Source organism: Leptosomus discolor, chromosome 3 (assembly GCF_034619465.1).
Source record: "Leptosomus discolor isolate bLepDis1 chromosome 3, bLepDis1.hap2, whole genome shotgun sequence".
NCBI lineage: Eukaryota > Metazoa > Chordata > Aves > Leptosomiformes > Leptosomidae > Leptosomus > Leptosomus discolor.
Window position 1 is genome coordinate 50876283 of NC_141393.1, and position 23966 is coordinate 50900248.

The following is a 23966-nucleotide window of genomic DNA, read 5'->3' on the forward strand; positions in this document are numbered from 1 at the left end:
ATTTTAGTTCAGCAAATCAAGTATGAAGCCAGGAACCTTGGGACTCGATCAACAGAGCGGGTGATGGGTGAGGGAGACTTAGACACAGCACTCTAAAAGACAAATCTATTTTCTATTATAAATATATACTGTGCACTGTCCACAACGAGCTTAAAAGCAAGCTGAACCTTGCAAGTTTGACGTCTGTGTGCATGTCCCTTAAGCTTGTAGCATGTGATAGTTTTGTCTAGCAGTGAGAATGGAAGTAAGTGATGCAGGCAAACAGTAAGTATGGCAAATCTCTGTAAGCAGCATACTTGTTTACTGCTCTCTTGTGGCTCGCTCTCTCTCTCTGGAACCATGCCTGGTAGCTGGAGATTTAAGGAGTTTAGTTTGGAAACAGTTAAGAGGCCAACCCTGATCATCTACACAGAGAAAAATTATTAAAGCGAAAAGAGCTTTTCATTTTATCCGTTAAATTCATAACACAGCAAGGAATGGATGCTATAAAAATTAAATCAAGAATGCAGCAACCATGAAGGTGATTAATTTTGATGCCTTTCTAGAAGTCATCCCTTACTGAACCAGAAAACCCTGGGTGGAGGAGGAGAACTGGGCTCCTCCTCAGATGAAGCGCCTGCACTGCTCTGTGCATGGAGCAGGGCTGGGTTGCAGCGACCATAAAACTGCAGACCTCTGACATGTGTCACTTGCTGTCTTTGCTGTGGGGTTTGGACACTCAGTGTTCACGTTGGATGGAGTCAGATGTTTTCTACATACATACAGAGTCATTTTGGGAAAACCTGGGGGCAGTTCATGGGTAGAAGACAGCAGCTCCCAGAGCTTCCGTGGCTCCACCACTGATTGCACTAAGGTCAGCATGCAGCTGGGCACTGTGCCGTGTGGCCTTGGCACTCCCTTTTGGTTTTTCTCTTTCTGCTGTGGAGGACTGGAATTGCTCAGCAGCCCTCTGCCAGTGGAGTCCTGCTGCCAGGCGGAGGTGGTGGCCCTGGCATTGAAACTCTGCTCAAACAGCTTTTGAGCTGTGCATGGCTCTGCAAAAATACATTATTGTGGGGAAAAAATGTTGCCTGGTGTCTCCCAGAAGTATCCAGCCTCTCCATCCAGGCTTATCAAGGAGTGTGGCTTGGAGGAAGCCTTTTAATGGGGAAATACACCTGTTTCTCAGGGAATTTCAAATAAGATTGAGCAAAAACAAGTAACTTTTTTTTTTTTACACTTGAGAATATTTTGCTCAGATGCCTAGCTGCCTGCTAAAATTTTTTACACTCTGATAAACATTTAAATGTGGAAATGATATTTCTTGATTTTCTGCAGACTATATTACAGATGCTGCATGATAAAACAGTTGATTGAAATATGAAAAAAAAATATCGCTGGTTGTAACAGAAATGCCAGAGTGCACTCATTATCATTAAGCAGAAAGTTTTCCTTCTCACCAGGTAGATGAGGCAGAAATTTGGTTCATTTCTAGGAAGAGGACGGAACCACGTACAGTGGCATTAAAATGAAATGCAGGTCCCTTCCTGAGAGCCTAGGATGCCTTTGCTTTAGTAACTGATATTCTGAAGAGGTCACTTATTCTGGCTCCCAGTTCTATTAAAATCGTTGTTTTGTGCTCTGTGTTTACAAAACAAGGTTTACACTCACTTTTGTGTCTTAAAAGCAGAGGTAAAACCTGAGCTTGGGAAAGACTTTTGAACTTCTGAATCAAGAACTAGCTACTTGCAAAGGGGGATTAAAACCTTTTAATCCTTTTCTGTAAAAGAATACGGTGTTTATTGTGGTAGGCATGCTGGCAAAATTAATTTTCAAGTTTTTCAAGCACAGAATTTCAGTTCTGTCTTTTGTTTCCTGGTCATGCATATCTTACGGGTTCTTTACACTATGCAATACATTTTATTAACTTTGAAGTTTTGAAGAAATTTGGAAATAACAAAATGCAGATTTAGAAGGAAAAGTAAGTTCCTAGGAGCAGGCACAGCTGTTACGTACTGCCTCAGGCAGCGTTGTGATGACTGATTTCAGAGTGCAGTAACTGGCGTTATTATTATTATTATTCTCCTGTCTGTTGTTCGTATTCTATACAAGAGAGAGGAGGCCTGAATTCAGGTACTGAATTTTGTGTGTGATTAAATGAATGGTCTGTATGTATGCATTTGACAACCCTTAAGTGAATGTTGTGTAAATGGTGATAATTGGAGGCAGTCTCCCTGCAGTCCTTTCTCAAGCTAAATAAGGTCTAAGGCCAAAGGCCCAAATGTTTAATTATATTAAACACAGAGCCTGAAAAATTTATTAACTCAGAAATTGTGTATTACCAAGTTAATTGGAAGTGCCTTTAAGCTATTGCCAGGTGGAAATTTGACTTCAGGTTTCAATTTTAAATTAAAGCAAAGCAGAAAACCATTCTGTGAGGCTGCTGGAAGGTCTGCAGTTAGAGCAGCACTTCTCTGCTCTCCCTTGTTTTTCTGCTTCATATAATGCTTAGTATAAATGCTGGGGAGTTAGAATCGAAAGCTAAACCCATATAGAGGGGTCTGGCTTTTCCCCAAGGTACGTAGCAAACTGCACACACAGGCTGTGGTTGCTCTAGGGAAACATAAAAGCAGAGGAGTGGAAATGAAGATGACCTCAAGTTCTAGAAGGATGTTTTTCTGCTTTGTTTTTGATCAGTATTCTTCAGTCGTATGCAGGACTGCTTTGTGCTTCTTGGCATATTTTTCTTTTTCTAGTTACATGTTATTTCAGTTATTGGAAGCAATTGTAAGAATGGTGTCATAGTAGAGAGGTTGATTCCCCCTCTCCTCTTTCCTGGCACACAAAAAACTTTAAAAAACTTGTGGATAAGTGTCAGTCACAGCACAGGGATTAGCCAGAGTTAGGGATTTTCTTATTAAGATGTAAAGCAGCTCACACAGATAGCTAGCCAGGCACTTTGAGAACGACACTGCAATTACAACAGCCTTGAAAAATAATGGAGAAAATTTGCCACTCTGTGTGCAAAATCTGTAGGCACCCTGCAGATACGGTATGAAGACAAACCACCTCCCCATTGCATTGAGGTCCAAGTTGCCTGCCTAAAATTCTTCTCCACAAATAAATTGGCACCCAGAATGTTCAGCGCACAGCATCCTTGTGTGATGGTTGCCTGAGACAATTCTGTTTCAATATCATGTCAGTTAATTTTAAACATTTAAACTCTTTCCATGATTCATAAAGAGACAGAATTAGAAATTTACTGAAGTGCAATACTATGATGACAGGCTGTTACTGTAGCTTATTAATATCTAGTAATTGTGGCCTTAACACTTGAGTGAAGTAATGTATTTCTGTGGAATAAGCAGGTTTCTCCAAACATAAACATTTAACAGTGGATGCCCAGTTTCTACTGGTGCAGGGTTGGTTTATGTATAAGCGTCCAGACGCTGACCAGAAGTACACAGGACACAGAAGGTTTTAAGATGTTTCTTTAAGAAGAAATTTTAAAATACTCAATTTTTAGAGACTAGTGGTTTATGCCAGATTTAATAAGTATAAATCCTATATTAGCAAAAGGGAAAAGAGGGCTTGAAAATGCCAGTCTGGGTGTGAAGGTTCCCACCTGTGTGCCTGCATAAATACCTCAGCCCTGTCCAGGGCTTTGCCTTTAGACTGGGCTTATGGTAAGGAAAGAGCCTTTAGAAATTTTAAGCAGCACCTGTTTGCTGAGACGCTGAAGGAGCAGGAATCAAAGATTATAAGAGTTTCTGAGGTTAAGTCATTACAAATACTGATAAAATTATTCATTTGACCTAACATGTACCCTTGTGTTCTCCTCAATTAATCTTACTACAGATAAACAAAGCACAGTGGGTCATGTCTGCTGAAATGAGTAGCTTGCATCTTAGTTCACCGTATTTCCTGCTAGTGTTTAGGGAGAAGCACAGCCTCTGCTGGATGACTGCTTTTTTATTTTTGTAATGTAATTTTTCTACTGAAAGTTACAGAGGTCATTGAACATGTTAAAAGATCTGCTTCTTACAGTTTTGTATATTAATCATTCACTTAATTTAATTTTGTATGAACTTGAAAGGTATCTATGAGTAACTTTATGGAAGTCAGGAGACGAAAGTGACGCGAAATGCAAGTTGCTTTGAGGTAATGTTTGTAGATTTAATTATCATGGACAACCACACTTGAAGCTGGAAAACTCAGCCACTAAAATTGGATTGAAATAGCAGAATCATTTGTCCTAGCTGTTGGGAATCTCTTAAGCATTAACACCTAATAACAATAAGATGATAAAACAAGAGAGGAGCATGTGCAGATAACATTAGGTAACCTGTAATTCAGAGCAATCTGAGGAATTTTTTGAATTTGGAATGCCATTTTCTGTGATTGGGATGTAGTTAAGTGTTTTTTAGAGCAAATGGGAGAGTTGTGATCCATTCACTGGGTAAAAAGAAAATTGGGTATGTATTTGAGCATGCAACACCCCACTATATATATTTGCATTTATTTAATAAGAACCTTGTACCAAGCAATAAACGACAAAAATTTCATTTACAAAGTGCTGTCATCTTAATGAAATAAAGCCAAAACAGGAGAAATAAGGAATGAATTATCATTGTGATCACTGAGAGCCACTGATGCTTTAGTGAGCTGTTAAAGAAGTGTTATTACAAGGCTCAAACAGGCTCTTCCTCCCTGTAAGTTGTACAAGAATTAAAAGTGCAAGTTTGAAAAATTGTATTTTGCCAAACAATATTCCTAATAATCACAAAGGGACAGGAACCATGTTTAATCGATGGTGAGTATATTGAAAGGAAAACAGACGGATATTAAACTTAAGGATAGCTGCAGAGCCCACGGGCTTGCCTCCTGCCCTGCAGCAGATGATTAGCAGAAAAATCATAGAGTAGATTTCACCAGAGTATCTATCCATCCATGCACAGATATCAATCAGCCAAGATCATAAAGGAAACAGAGAAATACTCTTGCTATATATATAACAATGGGCCATCTCTGTCTTCTAGGCCACTTTATTTCCACTTCAGTCGTGAACATGAGAAAGTCTGTGTCATTCTTGGTTTCTTCCCAGTGTTATAACATCTGAGCCACATCATCATTTTTCACGTATTCATCCTGATAGCAGCTGTGTGAGAACAGCAAGCAGATTGTGCAGTGGAAGCTGAGGCACAGTTATGCCTTTGCATATGTGACAGGGAAAGTTAAAGGTAGGGATTTAAACCTGAATTTCACTATTTCCAGGCTCAAGAACTATTCCCATTATGACTTTTTCGTGCTTGTGTCAATAACTTCTTTTAATTCATTTAGCCCAGGCACCTAAGTAAGTTTACACATGTATGCCTATTGTATGTGCTTATCTAGTTCATCTCATATCACAGTTGTAATTTTTTCCTTCACAAAGGAGACCACTTTCAATCTTAATTTAGCCCGAGCCATAAAGGATTTCAGATAAAAGTACAAGCTCCTCTTTCCTACAACACCAGTCTTATTTTTGTCTCCCCTTCTATTTAGAACAGTGGACACTTGTAGCATGGTGACAGAGGTATTTTTCTTCAAAAATCTCTCGCAGCAGGTGAGTGTTCATAGAACACTTAATTGCAAATGTGTTTAATAATTCATTTTTTCTCAAACCTGTGTGCAACTCTTTTGAAGAATAGCATCCGTAAGAACAGGAGGAGCACTGTGATTGCCAGTTTCTGAATTAAAATTTTGGATGAGTTATATTTGATGTGGGTGCTAAATACTGAAAAAGCATCAGGATGCAGTTTAGGTTTTGCATTTATTTTAAGAAGCTGTCTAATGATGGGTCTTTGAAATAAAACAAGTTAATATTTGGGTATATGAAGCATATTTATATTGGCATATATTATGTTTCCGCCACCTGAAATTTTTGGCTCTTACAAAATTACAAGGAAGCATCTTTTATGTGACTGGTGTGTGCTTAATGCGTAACAAAATACAAGGGTTTATGCTAAATGTACATGACCCAGCATCATTTTTCAAGGCTCTGGCTGTATTCAAGTCAGGTAATGCAGATCATATGTTACTTCTCAAAGGCCATGGTTCACATAAAAGGCACTTTGCCAAGTTAGAGGGAGGCTACACCTCTCTGCCTTGGCCTTGAAGGAAATCTGGCAAAAGAGATTTTTCTCACTGGGAAGATCCTTTGGGTTCACTGAGAAGCTGCACAGCCTGAAAACAACACGTGTGATGAAGTGACTCTGAATTGTTCTGATAAAGAAAGGAAAACCTGAAAAGGAGAACTGAAATGTTACTACTCTGCTACAGATATTTGGTAGGGCAGTTTTTAAAATAGCTGCTGAGGTGGTTTTCTGGTTTGTAACAATTACTTCACAACAAGGAAATTGTCTAGTACAGCAGAGAACAACAGTGATTTTATACAAAATATGGGCAACAGAGATGCATCCTCATGGTTGGCTGTTCCTCAGTCTGAGTTACCCTGCAGGAAGGATGTGTCAGTGGCTTTTGAGTAGACCAGAGGTTCTGCTTTTGAGGGCTTCAGGTTCCCCTCTCAAACCCATCACATTTGCTTTTGCTGGGGAGGGCAGACAACAGCCTTACTGATTAGTGCATACCTAACTTGTCTGCTTGTACTTCTCTCTCTGGCTTTCTGTACCCATGTTCTTGTGGACCTCAAAACATAATTTGAGGGCGCATTTCTTTGAAAGCATCACACACCCTAAGCTCAGCCCAGGACTCTGCATGAGTTTGATGCTGTTTTCCAGCATGGCAAAGCAGACTCATGTGCCTAAATCTCTGCTACCATCTCTTCTGCACCATGAGGCTGTCCTTGTGGTTCACTTTATAAGATTATCCAGGAATCTGTGCTTGCTTAGCAAGTGACTTTCAACACGATCAACTGTGCAAGGAAAGTCCTTTTCTTCTGAAGTGTTTGGTTTTTTTTTTTTTTTAAAAAAAAAAAAAAAAGTTTCTCAATGGAGAGCATGTCTGAGCAAGTTGGTATTCTTTAGTCCCTGGCCAAATAAGATGAAGTCTGTTTCTTTCTCTTGTAAGAAAATACTACTCTACTTTTCATGGTCTTCATCCTCATAACTGTGTTGTTCCCATAAGCTCTCTAGGATAATTTAGTTTTGAGCAAAGACCAAACAAGGAAAATTTCAGCCAAGAAGGTGGAAGTTTTCCCATTCTCATGCCTAATTTCCACTCCTGGTGTAGTGGGAACTTGATTATGAAGTGAGGAGCAAGAATTAGTTTAGAGGATGGGGACTGAATGTGCTCCAGGGTTCTGACACTAGCAGAGAGGCTAGGGAGAAGAGAGGCTGGAGTTGTTTGGACTTGGAATTGTCAAATGACAAATAGACCAGTCTGGAGTTGTTACACCGCGCAATGGAGTAAGCAAAGGTGGGTGTGATGGCCACCCAGGCATCCAGCACCTCTCCCTGCTGTCACCCAAGACTTGCTCAGGAGGTTCTCTCTCAAGCTGATATTTCACAGATTTGTCTTTAGAATACAATCACCCTTTTTTTCTTTTTTAAACTTGCAATAAAAAAATCTTCAGCTTTGCCTGGTCCTTAGGTCATCAGGGAAAAGACAGGATTTCAATGTGAAAGACATATCAGTTCCTTGTATTTATTTGTAGCTTGTTTAAGCAACAAGCAGTTAACTTAAAACATGACATGTCCATAATCTTCTGTGGGGACTCTTGTGATTTTGAATTTAAGAAGAGGGGAAAGACCACAACTAGGTTACTGATTAAATACTGTATTTTCGGTACATTCTTACTTTTTCTGATTGTGTTTCTAGGACTACCCTAAGAGTGCAAACACTACAAACAGGTTGAAAAAGACTGCTTGTACCATCACCTGGCCCTACTCGTGGTGGTTATTACTGCCGTTTTGGAGGAAATTAGTGGTATGTCCCATGACAGCTTCCTCTGGGCAGTAGAGTTGCAGAGATGTTGGTTGGAGGGGAGGTGTGGAAGTAGTCTAATCCACTTAACATGCATTTTCCACAGACAGCAAGATTTTCGTGGATGATCTGTTGAACTTATGTTAACTCTCACTGAGATACATTTTGGGATTTGCTGTAACAGTTACCAATCAGTATAAAAATACTATGTCCATGACTGACTTCATTGTCCTGGGGCCAGGACTCAGGAGTTTAGGTTTGCTTAATTAGTACTTTCCTTCCATTTCAAAACTTTACAACATACAAATGTTGAAAATGGCTTTGTAGAAATAACCTTTCCCAGACTGTGAGAATTTGGTTTATATACAGGTGTACTTTTATGACCAGTCTTGGTGGATTTAGATGGTTTCCAGAAATCAGTGCTGCTCAATTCAATGTGCAGGGGAAAAAGATTCATTACAACAACGTAAATTCAAGCTGAACAAGGCAGCAGGGTTTTTTTAAGGTTTTACTGCAGCTGAACATTCAGTTTCCTTTTGTTCTAGTTTTTGATAGTATTGATTTTTTTAAAATGTACAAAAGCAAAGTAAGTCCTCAGTGTACAAGCTGGGGAGTAGGTTACAGTGAGAGAGATAATTGCATTGTGTTCTTCAAGGACAAAATTTTTTGATTCTGCTGTATTTGTCATTTGAAAAATTTACACTATTTTACTAAGATCACAGAACAAATAACAGAAAATCAGAAAACCAAATCAACTGCCAAAATGCAATACAAGACATCAGCTCAGCATACTGCATAGCAAAACAGTCAATCACACTGCAATCGCTAGCAGCCTGAACAGTAAATTAACATTTCACTGGAATAGATGAGAGGTGAATAAACACAGATATATGTAAATATAATCTAAGTAGAAATAGACATGATTATAGATGAGTAAATATATGAAATCAGCATCAGTTAAGCAAGCACACTTAATAATTGCTTGCTGTTCGTGTCAGGACGATGTGCCAAAGACTGCAAACAGCAGCCATCATGTCTTGAAAGGCATTTTCTGGGTTTTGAGCTATTTTCTTTGTGCGGTCCTGAGGCTCTGTTCACCACGGATGGCAAAATTCAGTACACCTGTGTGTGATGAATTTCTGTGGTCAGGTCAGATGTGTGATATTCCTTCACAGAAGCTTGTTGAGGACAGAGCATACGTGTCCACTTCTGCGTGGACAGCGCTGACCTTGGTGAATTGACCATCTGCAAAGGCCTTTTGAAAATAAAGCCAAGCAAGCAGCAGTAGAGGTCCAGGCCTGCAGCTTGATGTCTCATCTGTGACCTCCAGATCACCTGGGTTCGGGGTTGGTGTGCCCCTGGTGCCTGTGGTCCATGTGAGTGGTTGGTGGGCTCCTTAGCACACGACCACAGTCTGCACTGAGCATCTGATGCTGCAAGTTTTGAAGGGGTCTGCTGTTCTGCTGCCTCAGGAGTGGCATGCCAACCAGCACCTCTCTGCTAAGTATGTCCTCAGCTGGTGGTTGCTTCTTCATGTGGTACCAACTGGCCTGACCTTGTTCTTCACTCTGAAGGTGTGGTGGGTTGACCTTGGCCGGCTGCTAGATGCCCACTCAGCTGCAGGGAAGTACCTGCTTCACCATGGTGTGTCTGTGGGCTACAGGGAAGTCTCTACTTGGGTGCCCAGAGCTCCTTGTCACCCTCTGACCTGGGTGCTCACAGGGCCGTTTCTCACAGTTTTTACCTCACTCCTCACCACGGTGAGGTGTTTTGCCCCTTAGCATTTTAATACCTTACACGTTAAGCAAATGCATTTAAAGATTGAATCTGATACTGAATCTATGTACCTCCTAGATCGGGGAAACTCAGCCCTCAGTTCGTCAAAAGCTTAGTGTTTAAAGCTTATATGTGGCCTTACAGATGTTGTCCCCCTCTCCTTAAGGACATACTCATGGACATGTCCAGAACATGAAGATGCAGAGCCACCGTCAGCTCTGCTGGAGTTGGTTCGGTGTCTTGGGGTTGAACAGGTTTCTCCTCTCACTCTTACTCCTTTCTACATCCCAGCAGCTGTGTCTGCCCCATTTATAGGTCAGATTCATCTTTGAGGTGGTTGATCAGAATTGTATTTGAAACATGGCCTTAGTGTGATCTGTGCGCTGAATGACATAATGGGTGGACTCTGTTAACTCCCTGTGTGGTGTTAATTGTTTTACTGCTTTATAGGGATAAGATATCATCAAATGTTTCTCACTTGGACAAAACAGTGTTTCAAAATGACCATTGGATCACATACTACAAAATTCTCTTGTACAGCAAGCGCAGAAGAAAAATGCAAACGTTCAACCTGGATGTCTAGTTTTATCTGTCCAAGTCTGTCATGTAAATCCAGAAGATGCAACTGTATTTTCATGAAACTTCTTTTATTGATTATTAGAATGTTGCATGATTTTTTTAATTTTTTTTTTTTTTTTTCTGAGTCTTTCAGGCCTCAATGTCACTTTGGTTTCTTTGCTGACTTTCACTTTAAGTGATTAGTTTTTCACTAAGCCTGTGCAGGTTTAGCAGATACTTACAGACTGTAGGATTTTTATGTCAATCGTCATCTAAAAGGAAATTAAAGATTGTTGTTTGTATACTTAAAACTGTATCTGTCAATTTTGATGAATGTCTTAACAGCTTTCAGGAAAACTAATGTCAACGTAGGGCACATTTTGTAGGTTTAGTTTGTCAGCTGTTCTGTAATTTCTGGTCCTATGACCACGTTACAAACCTGCAAAAATCCATTTATTAAAAAAAAATAAAACGTAAAAATGGTTCCAAATTGTCATATACCTGAATGAATGCCCAAGGGGCTGGGGGAAGCCCTCTATTGCCCTCATTTACAGGCAAGCCAGATGGACTATATTAATTTCAGGAAAAAAAGGCACTCGAGCAGAAACTGTGCTTGTCACGTTGCAGTCTGCGCTGAATTTGTGTGGCCATTCAACCTGGCCATTCAACCTGGATTTGTAGTAGGAGCACCGAATACCTTATAATTTAGATTATCGTGACACATTCCATGCTTATCTGATGTTGTGTCCTCATGGGAGTGATTTGGTTATTTTTCCAGGCAAGCCAACGTTTATGAAAGCTCCCGAAGATCAGATTGGGATTTCTGGAGGAGTGGCCTCTTTTGTGTGTCAGGCAACAGGAGAGCCCAGGCCTCGTATCACATGGATGAAGAAGGGGAAGAAAGTCAGTTCTCAGCGGTTTGAGGTAATTACAAAAAAAAAAAAAAAAATTCAGTAATCTATCTAATGCTTGCAGGTCTTAATTGCACAGTAATTATCATTGCAACCTGGATATCTCTGCATCACTAAAATACAGAGTCTAGAGCTTTAGAGTAAAGTAAATTTCCTTCCCTGCAGCAGTGCAATCTGCAGAGCGGGCATTGTCCTTTGAGCATGACACTGGGAGCACACGCATAGGACATCCTTCTTCAGATGGGAGACTGGGGCTTACGTGAAGTTGGATGGCAGATAAGAGTTGACTCTAACAGTAATTTTCTGTTTTTATTGTGAAAATTGATAGGCACCTCCTTAGCCTGCTGTCCCCAGTGAAATTCAAAAGTGAGATGCCAAAACACTATTGGAAGGCTTTCTAAGTGGTGACTACTGCCATCCCTCCCACAAATGTGCTTCAAGGAGAGAATGGCAAAGTCATCCTGAAGGGTGAATTGACTTCCCTGTGAACTAAAGTCAGAGAAAGGAAGAGGGAAGAGCAGGTATCAGAAATGCTTTTGAAAAAGGGGACAACTTGGTTTATATTTTAAATAGCAAATACGTTTTCACTGACTTTCTCCACCTTTTTCTCCACTTCCCTTTTTTGGAGTTGGGCTCTTTTCTCTAAAATTGCCCTTGGAAATGTGACCCTTCTACCATTCTGCTGCCTTTCCTCTAATCCTGTCTTTGATGTTTTTCCTTTTCTGACTGGAGCACAAGATGACTTTGCTACCCAGAATGGGTTGATTCAAGTCACCAACTTTAATCATTATTTTGTATGTGAGCAGAAAACCTTGGTTAATGAATTTTAACCTTGTTTACATTGTTATTTTTCCCTCATGAAGCTTAAGTTTTGCTGTATAGTAACCATTTAAACATTCTAATTTGTAAGTAGATATAAGCTTTGTATTGAATTTGGTACTTATTGTGGCTGACCAGAGGGCTATGCTATATTATGTGCATTTATACGAGCAATTTCTACTTGTATTCACAACAGTTTTGAGACATAGTTAGGCCATTTTTATTGTGTTAGGAGATAGTGAATAATCTCTTTCTTCTTTTTTCTAAATAAATATTAATGTTACCTCATTACTAAGCTAACCTTTATTTGGAGGAAAATTGGAATTCAGTTTAAATGAAAAAATGAATAAACAAATCTCATGTACACATGCCAAGTTATTACACAAAAGAGATATCCATCGTTAGCACGTGAACAGCATTTCTGGTCTCAGTGTCTGTCAGGTCCTTAGTAATGTAGCTTCCTTCCTCTCAAACGGCGTGTTCAAAGAACAGTAAGGGCAAAAGAGCTTTTCTGCTGTTTTAATCTCTTGGCTTTTTAGTCCTTAGCTTTTGTCCTTATCACTGAAGTAAATTAATCTCTGTATCTGACTTGGTCTTGTTTTAAAATTTGGCAGCATCCCTATCCTGTGTAAACATTATAGAAAGTTTAATATTTAATTTAAAGTTGAGTATTTTTTTTTTAAAAAAAATGATTCCTTAAAACGTACCATGGTGATGCTCCTATTTCTCTGTCCTGTCTGCTGCTACTTGACCCCAAATTAGGGGTTTTTGCAAGCTGTTTCTGTTGCTTAGAACAGGAAGTCTATTCCTTCCAGTGTGAAAAATAACAGATTTTTGGTGGTCTTGTTTACCTTTTGATTTCTTCCTCTTTTTCATGTCACTACAGACTCTTGTGGTGCACATTATTTCACTCGTTTGGTCTTTATGCTGTGAGAAGCAATCCTAAACAGGGGTCTGGAAAACAGGGTAAAAGTTTTGCCTGGAGGTAATGCAAGTCCTAGACTGACATACGTGTGTCTGGAACAAAGTATAGCTTAGTCTCTTCATCTTCCCCTGCAGTTCCCAGGTGACAGGAGGGGAGCTTGTGTTTTTCCCTCATGCTGTCACCATCTGTAGTTCACTCAGTATTTCCAGCTTTTGCTGTGCTGAGTAATAGGAGACCAATGAGTTTTGGCCTTCGCAGCCTTGCCATTAAGGAATAGCATACAGTGATCCAGCTGCAAACTGACAAATACCTCCTTCTTCTGCGTAGAAGTTAGAGTAATGCATGTTTATAGCTTAGCAGGATGGATGGAAAGGCAATGATTTATTAAGGACTTAATTTATTATGCTGGGGAGGGAATCGTATTTACATCATTGTTGATTGTGCCAAAGTTGCACAGTACCAAATGCTGAAGAACATTAAACCCCCTCACTTTCTGCTGGAGTTAGCATGTGCTGTAGGCACTCAAGGTTTTATTCTAGTTTTGTTACTATTTTCCTGGTAATCCCCCAGGAGTATATCATTCTGCTCTTCCATCAAGGTGAAAGTTGGCACTAAATTGCTATTAGTGTGATCAGTATAAAACCATTAGTGCAAATATGGCTCAGATGTTTTAAATCATCAGATCCATATCTTTATTACCAGGTTGATAACTTGTCAGCCTTAATTGAGTCATAAAGAACCTCATTGGATCCTCATTTGTTCTGGCCTCCTCAGAGCACAAATATGTTCTTGACTCTGAAATTTTTGCATTTATGGACTTCAAACACTTGACTAATTGCATGGTATTTTGTAGCTTACAGGGCTTGTTTTGGTTTGGTTTTTTTTGTTTTTTTTTAACCCCTGGATTGTTTTGACTTTCAGTTCTTATTGCAGAAGATACCAGTAAAGAAGTGCTTTCTTTTCATTGTTAAAGGTTATTGAGTTTGATGATGGATCAGGATCAGTTCTGCGGATACAGCCCCTGCGTGTTCATCGGGATGAAGCTATCTATGAATGCACAGCAACAAATAGTGTTGGGGAGATAAACACGAGTGCTAAATTAACAGTGTTAGAAGGTAAGTGGGAAGATTTTTCATGCCTTAGGTGGCAGAAGACATGGCTTTGGTAGCTACATGTTGTTGGTGCAGTGGTTTTACATGACGTGGTGATATCCTAGCTTGGTTTGGAAAAGCTGTATTCATCCTGTGTTATTTGCTACAATTTCCTCTTAGTGACTGAAGCTAATATTTTTCAGATAATCATTAAAAGATTGCAGATTCTGAACTTTCTTTTAAAGTGTTTTAGTTGTATTGTCTGACATGTGACGTTTCTAACTTGGAGGGCTAGCTAAAAAGACATTTGTATACTTTCCTCATCTGTCTGCTTTCATATAATACCCATCTTTAGAGTATCTTAAGAATTGTATCTGACAGTCAGAAACTTAATGCATGTTGCTGCAGCTTCTGAATTAAATTGGCACAGTTCTTGAACAGGTTTTCAGGTTACTCTTCAGATTTTGATTTTGATGTGGCATTTAGCTGGGTTTACTTTTCACTGTAGTCACAACTTGTTATTCTGTTTCTTCTATTAAAGAAAAGATTTTGATTCTTATCTGGTGTGTGAGCAGGTTTTAATTTGCTTGCTATGCTGTTTCTGCTAAATGGAATGTTTAGTGGAAGAACAGTGTATTAGATGTAAAAGGCTTGTGATCAGTTGATGTTTGTTTTTTTTTTTAATTAGATAGTCAGAATTATGTCTGCTTTTAAGGAAACGTGTTTTTTTTTTTCAGCACATCAATGTGTCCTTTATATATAGGATTTCGTAAACGTATTGAGATGTTACAAACCCAGCGCATTTGGCTGAATGGATTTTTTAAATTTACATTTACTGAGACAAGCAGGAAAATGCTTAGGTAAATTGCTTGATGTATATGGATTGATGTAGAAACTTTTGAGTAATGATAAAACTAGACTGGAAAGTGTTTATTGTTGTATTATTTTAAACCAGCGGGGACTGGTTATCCCGATGGTGAGTGTGCCAGCCGTACATGACGAGTTACTTATTGTCCCTTGTTCTCCCATCCCCATTTATAGCATAGAGGTAATCATATTTTCCTCTCTGCTCTGTGACAAAGAATACATTAAACAACTGTAGTGCACTCAGGCACTATGGTGAGGGGAATCATAGAAATCATTCAATGCTTGATGTGATTGTGCATGTTAAAGGATCAGCTTGCTCTTCAGTAGTAGTGTTATTAAGAATAGAAAAACAGCTGCTATAGACTTGAAAGTTATTGGGGAGAAAAAGGAGATCTTTTTTGTTACCCCTTGCCTTTGCAGCCCTGTATGTGAGTGTGTAAAGCTCAGTGGAGCTCTTTCAGCAGTTTACAGGCAGATCTGTATTTAAATGGTTCTTGCAATTGGATTTTTGTAATACTAGATACTTGAATACCCAATTGTTCCAAGCACATTCCTGATTCCTTTGGTTGTAGTTGTCTTTATGTATCTTAGATATGTATGCACATGCACACACACGCTAATAATTTATTTGCTCTGTGTTAAATGTTCAAAGGCCCACAGAGATACACATTGTGTAGAGGCACACAACAGTATTTCTCAGCTCCATGGTGCTCACACTGATTTCCTGATGAGGTAAAACTTGCAGACCACCACATAAATAGGAAATTTTAGGAAACAGCAGAGACAGGAAGACATGTGTGTGCACAATTTAAAAGCCACAGAAGCAAAAGTCACTGGTCAGGCACAGAGCCTTCTTTTCTGTTTGGAAACTTCCTTTAATCAGGAGTAATGCTAGGTTAACATGATCCCATAAGGTCAAAACCAATCTGCAGACTGGGGGCTGTGTCTTCCTCTCTAAGTGAAGAGTATTAACCCCTTGCTGGGCAGTCTTGTAATGGGCAAAATTAAGAAACATTTGCTGTACAAGTGTATGTGCTCATACATATAGGGTTGAACTGTATGTGCTCATGCATACAGAGTTGTGAACTTGATTACAGAGCATGAAGAGCTACATGTGCCTCTTATGTTGGCTTAACTGACAAAGATGATGAGTTCTGTTATTATGTATCTGTATTTAAGAAAGAACAATTTATATTTTTCTCTTCTGACACTTTCTATGAACAGGTCCATATTTTTTTCAGTCATGCTATCTTATTGTTCTGCATTTTTGCTGCCTTAGATTACGCTGCTTCTGCATTTTGGTAGTGTGATTTTTTTTTTTTTTATTAGTAGTATTCCTTTGCTTACGAGTTGGCAAAGTGGATATTGCAACTCAGTGCCCTGTTTGTGGTTGTGTTTAGTCTCAATGGCCTCCAGAAACCAGTGGTAAGTGCCCCACCTCTCTGTCATGTCATCATATTCCTAACATGCATTTTGTAGAGATATTTGAAAATGACACATTTCATGTGGAACCCTTGATACCCTCAAGACTGTCAACTAGGAATGGATTTTTCCCTTTGCTTCTGGGATTAAAATACTTTCTGTAATTGCTCTCAGGCGTCAATTTGAAAGATGCATATATTCTGCACTTCTTTTCAAGAATTTGTCTAATGCAGTGGTCCCTGCTGCATGACAAAGTTTTATCATAGACGTCCTCATGGTTACATGCTGCTAAATACACAGCATGTATTGATTTTTACATTAAAAATCCTTTATAACAATAAGCTTCTTCACAATTTGCTCTTTAGAACATAGGCTTTAACATTAAATCAGAAGTTACAGTGAGGGTTTAGCAGGCTGTTATTAGATGTCTTTGTAGCTAACTAATCTGGAGCTTTCCTTTATTTAGATTTCTACAATGTTTTACAGATCAGAGGCAGATAATCCTTTCTAATTGCCAACTTACTCCATTCTGAATATTAAGTGAAAAGCGTGAGTCCAGTCTCCTGGAGGAATCGGGGATACTCACATAAGTGAATCTCTTCTAACAGTTTGGTTCCTTACTATGCCTTCATTCTCTCCTCCCATGTCTCTCATTTTTCCCTTCTAACTGCAAATCCTGTTGTGATCAAACTACACGTACTTAGTGTAACTGGAAATTATTTCTCCTGTTGATAGTAGGAGAAATGGACATGCATATACATTCTCATTTCTCCTGGGTAGCTGATAAGCTGAATTATGTATGAGTCGTATTGAACATTTCTATCTTTTTTTGTAATTATGACCTGAAGCAGCACAGAAGTACATTCCTGCCTGCCTGGCAGAGGAGGAAAGCAGTGCGAGGAGGGGAGGGCTAAAAATCAGTAAGCTGGCACACGTACTAAAGAAAAGCCTCAGGGACCGTTAGTGGCATTAACAAATTAATAAATATATTATTTGGTGGTAATGTTAAGAATTGCAGAGCTTTTTAAATAGGGAGATTATATGAAATGTGAGGAGGAAGAATGCCAACGAGGAAGAATGTGTCAGCAGGCTAACTGCAGGAGTGTCTACATGGTGTCCTTCCACAAGACTGCCTGTACGTTCAGCATTGTGGCTGTATTAGGAAAGGTGACGATAACACTGTTTGTCTCTAGTTGCCTGTACACCAAAGTATGCCTTTAGTCTGTGGTTTTCAACAGTCTCCACCCAACAGGAAGATAGGGAAAATCAGTGCAAAAAAAAAAGTCTTCAAGGGGCAGGGAGGAGTATATTGATTCTTTGGGAAAGGAAGGAGACCCAAATACAAAGTACGTGGTCAGTCTGTTCTCCCCGAACTTTCCAACTTGGACATTCAACTACAGGTTTTGATTTCTAGAGTTGGGAAACTATTTAATTGTAACTGGTCCTTTAATGCCCTGCAAGCAGTCTTTTCTTAGTCCTCTATAACCTAGAGCATATACTCATATCCAAGTGACACTGAATATATTCAGAGTTTCATTTCCCATTGTTTTTAAGTAGGTTAAATGAAAATTAAAATATCATTTCCAATTTCCTTTCCCAGCATAGATCTATGCAAATCCCCTGTCCCAGACTCCTAATCATGTTGCGTGTAGTTGTCTGCCGGGAGAGTGCTGCCAGGCTCTGCAGGAGAGCAGCTCCTGGTAAAGAGGACAGACGGAATTGCTGGGAAAGGGTTGCTTACACACTGGGTTTCAAGGTAACCTGGCAAGTTAAGTTTTACTGTCTGGCTTTGTGCTGGAAGAGGTCAGGGAAGTTTTGATGTGTTTCAGTGGAGCCCTAGAAAGTTCACGAGTGCAGCAGTTGTCCCCAGGGTGGGAAGCCCCTCCACCTAATCATGATTTGCTGTTTACTGAACCATGTCATTAACTTAATTTCTTTCACCATCTGCCAGCTGCATTCCAGTTCCTGGGGTTACCCTGTTTGAAATGCTGTAAATGATAAACATTTGACTCATATAAATTATTTCTGTGGAGAGCTAGATCTCAGAAGGCCTGAAACAATATGCCCTTTTTGTAAACATTTGTCTAAAAGAGATTTTGTTACTGGAATAGTAAACAGAAGTTAGTTATGTTTAATCCTTGTTAATGTTTGGTTGGTTACAAAAGGATCAGTCAGATCATTGTACTTTGGCTCATGTTTGTCTTCACTGCTTTTGCGTCTTTTTGCCAAGAATTTCTAGCAATGTGTTGTAAAACTGAAACAATTATAGCAGGGAAACTGAATCCATTTGGATGCGCTCATTCTGATTGTGTAAATGTATTAAGGCTTCCTGTACCCTGCTGCTGCTGGGATTGGTAGTATTTTCTTCGTGTCTCTGGTCAGGAGAGGGACAGGTCTTTCCTCTACATGTTTCATGTTCATTAACTGTTCCAACTTCCTTTGATCTCTCCCTGGGAAGAATCACTACTGGGATGGCATAGGTCCTACTCCTGTTCTTTGCTCTTTACACAAGTAATCCAAATAGTACTTTCTTTCTGTATAAGGCAAGCTGTTAATGGACCTCTGTAACTATTTTATTTTCAACAGCTGCACAGTGAGCCTCCACATGAGTCACTCTTAGCGAAATATCCTAAAATACAGTGATGCACAGAGAAATTAAGCCTGAGTGTGTTTGCTTCTTGTTGGATCGTGGCATGTCTCATGCTTGTTAAAAAGGGAAACATTAAGCCAATTACTTATGGTGGCCTCATTGAGTTTCAGTTGACACCTAGAAGAATGTAAATCCGAGCTCATGTGGACTTATGCTATTAAGGTATAAACAATGTTTACAAGGAAAGAGTGTATTGTGCTACTCAGCAGCAAGTCGCCTAGTATTGGTCTGGTAAGGCAATTTAGGGGCCCTGTCATTATGCTAAAAACTAGTCATTTCTCAGGTACTGAACAGTGGCTAAAGGAATCCTAAAAGTTCAAGGGGAAAGAGGTAGTCTCTTGGTCCCATAGCATACAGAAGATTGAGCAGAATTGGTGATGTTTCAATTAGACCAAGAATATTTACAGATACTGGTTTACTTGTATCGTCTTTGTCCCATGCTGTCAATACGTAGGCTGCCACCGTATCTAAATAGCTGTTTCAGCTGTTTAGTTTTTGGTATGTATAGAGCACCTATCATCTCAATCCAGGTGTAAAACTACTGGTTCTCTTCATTTTATTTATTTGCTTTCAAAGATTGTATTCATTAAGAACATTAGTCTTACTCTTATAGGGTTTTTTATCATATTTAACAAGAAAGACTTTCTTGGCTGTGAACGAGAGACAAAGTAGTAATTTTCTCAGGTGAAGAAAAGTTTTAAGTGTTGTTGGTCTCTCATCCAAACAGGAGAGTCAGCAGATCTTTAGAATGTTTCAGACCCAAATGCCATAATTTCCATTTCTTATCCCTGTTTAAATTATTAACTAGTGGGACATAACCATATAATGCATCCGTGATAGCAAAGTGCATGGCAGTCTTCTGATGGAACAAGGTTAACGTCCAGGTTCATTCCACAAGTTTATGAAGCAAGAAGTACAACCTTTGAAAAGTTGAAATATCACATAGTTAATGCCAAGCTGAACCCTTTGGAGCCGTGCACTCCCATAAAGCATTGTGTCTGAAAAGGTACTGACCTCTTAATCTTGAGAACGTTTTTCTTTTACAGCAAGTGGCTGTTTCTGCCTCACCTCTCAAATGAGGTCCTGTGAGATTACATCAGTAAGAGGATGTTTTGTTGTCATGTTCTTATCAGCAAGCTAATGGCGTCAATGATATTGCAACACCCAAAAGTAGCACCTGTGATTCAGGAAGGACTTCCCAGATAAAAACAAGTGAACTCTAAATGTCAAACAAACAAGAAGAAAGTATATTCTACGGAATTCTACAAAAGCTCTAATTCAGAGTTCCTATTGCCAAGTACTAGGCAGCTTGAATCTTTAAGTGTGCTGTTGTAGTAGTAAGTGTGCAGTTATATCCTGTAAAAAGACCTCTTGGAGCTCCTTGTCTGACACAATTGGTTTAGTCCAAGTTTATTCATCGGTTTATAAGCACTGACTTTGGTACTGGAATCACGTTCAGCTAAGAATTTTTGTCACCAATAATAGTTGTCTCCTTTCTATTTGCTCCATTTCTTTCAAATCCTTGTGAAGATGTTTAAAAACATGGATGCTTATTCAGAGCCTTATGGCAACCTACGGGTAACTTCTATTAGGAAAATTGATAATTGAGCCCCAGGCATTATTTTCTCTCTTTTCCTGGGGTCAAGGTATAGAGTTGGGTTGCTTCTCACTTTATGCTATCTTACAGTTTTCTGTGAGATTGTCATGGAAAGCACATCAGTTCTACTGCTGCCCTGCTATCAAAATGTTCAGCTTATTCCAATAGGTAAATGAGGCACAAACAGATTAGTTTAACTCTCTGGCAGAGATGCACTCATGCAGGCAGGTTTCTGTCTTGTAGGGGAGGCATCCCTGTGGGTTGCCATCTCCCAGCTGAGACCAGGAATGGCCAGATGACTGCATCTGCGCCTCTGTCTCTGTTCCAGTTTGAAATCAGACAGGTTAGATTAAATCGTCTGTGCTTAAAACTAATCTGTTTTGACTCTCTGTTGGAACAGATCATCAGTCCCAGCTGGGAGGCAGCAACCACCAGCACTGCCTTTCACATCACTGCAGAAAGGCTGGCATTCCCATGTGCCTTGACCCCCGTGGCCACAATAATGTCTGAAACCTTAGACAGGGCTGGGATTTCTGATGGTGTTGGTAGACAGTAAATCAGGGCAGAAGACTTGGCTCAGGCCTAGGCTAGAAAAAGTCATAGTCTAAAAAGGATTAGAGAATGGAGCAACAAAGTGAAGGCTGCCAAGGAGGACATGTGTGTCCCATAAGCTTTTTGGACTAGATAATATGGAGGAAGAAAAGGCATGAATAACATAGGTGTAGGGAAACATATTGTAAATCTTGAAGTAAATACATTTCTTGGGAAAATGAGGATGTTTACATTGAGATGTGTGCTAGCCAATGTCCTGATGTGTAGCAGAACGTGGCCAAGTAAGCCTCCCCTTGCAGTAAGATCCCCACATTGTTTCATAGACGATCTGCCAATTTTTTTTCGATTCTCCTGGCCTTAATGGTCCTGTTCTACACCTGTTCCTGTTTGATTTCAGGTACTTTTTTTTTAACATACCAAACTAAAATATGCACACAAGGAGCCTTGCAAGTGTCATTTCAAAAGCACTGATGGATCCATGGATTTTGGAGATACACCATCAGATGTATGCTAGGGTCATAGTTGCTTTTTTCATTCAGTTGGTCACTGGGAGCATTGCTCCTCTGTGCTTCTGTAATGCACCAGTGTTTGTCTTGTCTCTGTTTCCAAGCAATATATGCTTATATATTTTGCTTATAGCAAAAATTTGTAGTATTTCTTTTGTTTGTTCCTATTATCCCTGTCATTGACTCTTCTTGCTTGAATTTTTGGACTGTCCTCTTTATTTACAGCATCTGTACAACTCTGTCAATTTAATACCCACCTTTTGTGCAGAGGTTAATGCATCTAGTCATTTCAAAACTGATATTCAATGGGCTTGTTGATAGAGACCATTGTTGCAATACTAATAAAAAAAAGGGTGAACAAGAGAGTGGAGTTGATTAGGTGTCAGTGAGCCCTGATTTGGCTCTCAAAATGTTTGTGTGGTAATAACTAGGCTGAGGCTGGACCCAATGACTCTTGAGTCTGGAGGACTGGCATCCAGAAGAAAATACCTTTATTAATGAATTGTGTATACATGGATCTAGAAGTCTTTCAGAGAAGGGGAAAAAAAGGCATGAAACCCCACAATTATAACTTTATCAGTTTCTTATTGTAGAAGGCACTGTAATGGAAATATATTTAGTCCATCGGAAACAAGCAAAGAAGCAGCTAGTTCCTTTGGGTAATTTGAGTAACTGTAACTGTAAACCTTGTCGGAATCAAAAGTCACATTTCTTGTCAGATTTAACATCTACTGGAGATGATCAGACACTAAAATAATACATCTTTATCTTCAGACGTTTCAAAAATCCTTTCTTATTGCTGGATCTATTTTCAAGATGCTTTGTTCTGAGAACATCTATAGCAACCTGTTATTGACGGATGTGCTCTCTGTATCTTGTATGTCAGTCCTGCTGATACTTCCTGCTGACCAATAAAGTTAGTTGCTGGTATGTATTTGTAGAGTCTTTGAAGTCTGTTAGGTTGTGGAATAGACTTCTGGAAGAGTTAGCTCATTGTTTGAACTATTGGAAATTAATGGGCAGTACTGCTTGATGGTGCCCTATGGATTATCTGCTTTGGTTCCAAGGAAGAAGGGAAGGGCAAGAGCAACATGTCCTGAAAAGCCTTTCTGAATCTTTAGCTACTTTGGCAAAATTATCTTCTCTATCTACTCGTACCCAAGAGACTCTTTACTCAAAGCTTAGTGACCTGTTGTCATTTACTGCTATTCCATGACTTACACAGCACTTAAGAAGACATAGCACCATAGTGGTCTTCTGTAACTTCTTCTGCAGAAGTGGGAGAATGTATCCACTTAATAGAACTGGAGAGTAAGTTCTTAAATGGAAAATGGAGCATGGAGAGAACAGAATGTGATAGCCATCAGTGATTACAGCTACAAAAGCATAGATTTGTGAATGCAAGAAAGTTTCTATACAGTCATCTTGGGCTTATGTTCTGTGCCTTATCTTCTCCCTCTCATTAAAAAAAAAATCACAGCCCAAATTAAATCGTTCTTACAGAAATCACTATTTTAAAATGAAAGCAAGAAAAACATGGAACTGAAATATCAACGCATGCTAATAAATCTGTAGCAACAACAGTTGTTCAGAAGAAAGAATGTCCGTGTAGGGAATAGTATACTTCATATGTCACTTACTGTACCTGCAGAAGGGAACATTTCACAAGTACTTTAACAACTTCTCCTCAGAAAGAGGAAAATCACATAATTGCTGCTGGTGGTTCATCTTTTGGTCTTGGCCTAGGATGTTGACTGTATAAAACAAAGCTGGCTTTGCATTAAAGACCTGTAATATTGATCATTCTGATAGCTGGTTTTAGTGCGTCATACTTATTCACAAATCCCACATCTAGTTGTTGTTATGGATCTCTTGTTGATCTCTTATTGGTTTTCTACAGTCTGGTGTTAGGAAGGCTCTCTACATTTGCGATGCTTATCAAAATGCAGTGCCCAGATAATGAGCAAAAGGAATAATTGGACCTAATTTTGGATGCAAGGAAGTAGTTGTTATGACCGTTCGTTGTTAATTTGCTGCTTGAGCTATTAGTGACTAAAATATGTTTAGTATAAAGATGGTCTAAAGTACATGCGTTCCACTTGCTGTCTGAGAAGCCCAGAGAATCTTTATAAAAGTATTAATCTTGTAGTAGTAAAACAACACCTTCCCTGTAGTGTTTTCTAACAGCTGATTATTCTTGTGGATATTTCAGTTGGGTAATAAAGTAGTGACTCTTTCTGGCACTCTCACCTGCTCAGATTGTTTCTGCCCAGAGCTCCAGAATAGCTCTTTCAAATCCTTTATCCTAAGGAAAAACAATGGGTATGGGGTATAATAAGATCTGTCTTTTCAAGATCATCTAGCGCCTTGATTCAGCAGGTTGGATGATG

General features: G+C 39.3%; 1 protein-coding gene across 3 annotated transcripts in view; it reads left to right on the forward strand.

Annotated features, from left to right (window-relative positions):
• Positions 1-23966, forward strand: part of PTPRF (protein tyrosine phosphatase receptor type F) — a 253957-nt gene that overhangs the window by 39733 nt on the left and 190258 nt on the right. For all 3 annotated transcript variants that reach the window (XM_086461941.1, XM_086461940.1, XM_086461942.1), the window contains exons 2-3: positions 11015-11160; positions 13865-14006. In XM_086461941.1, coding sequence (XP_086318067.1) covers positions 11015-11160; positions 13865-14006 — 288 coding nt within the window. The remainder of the gene's footprint in view (positions 1-11014; positions 11161-13864; positions 14007-23966) is intronic.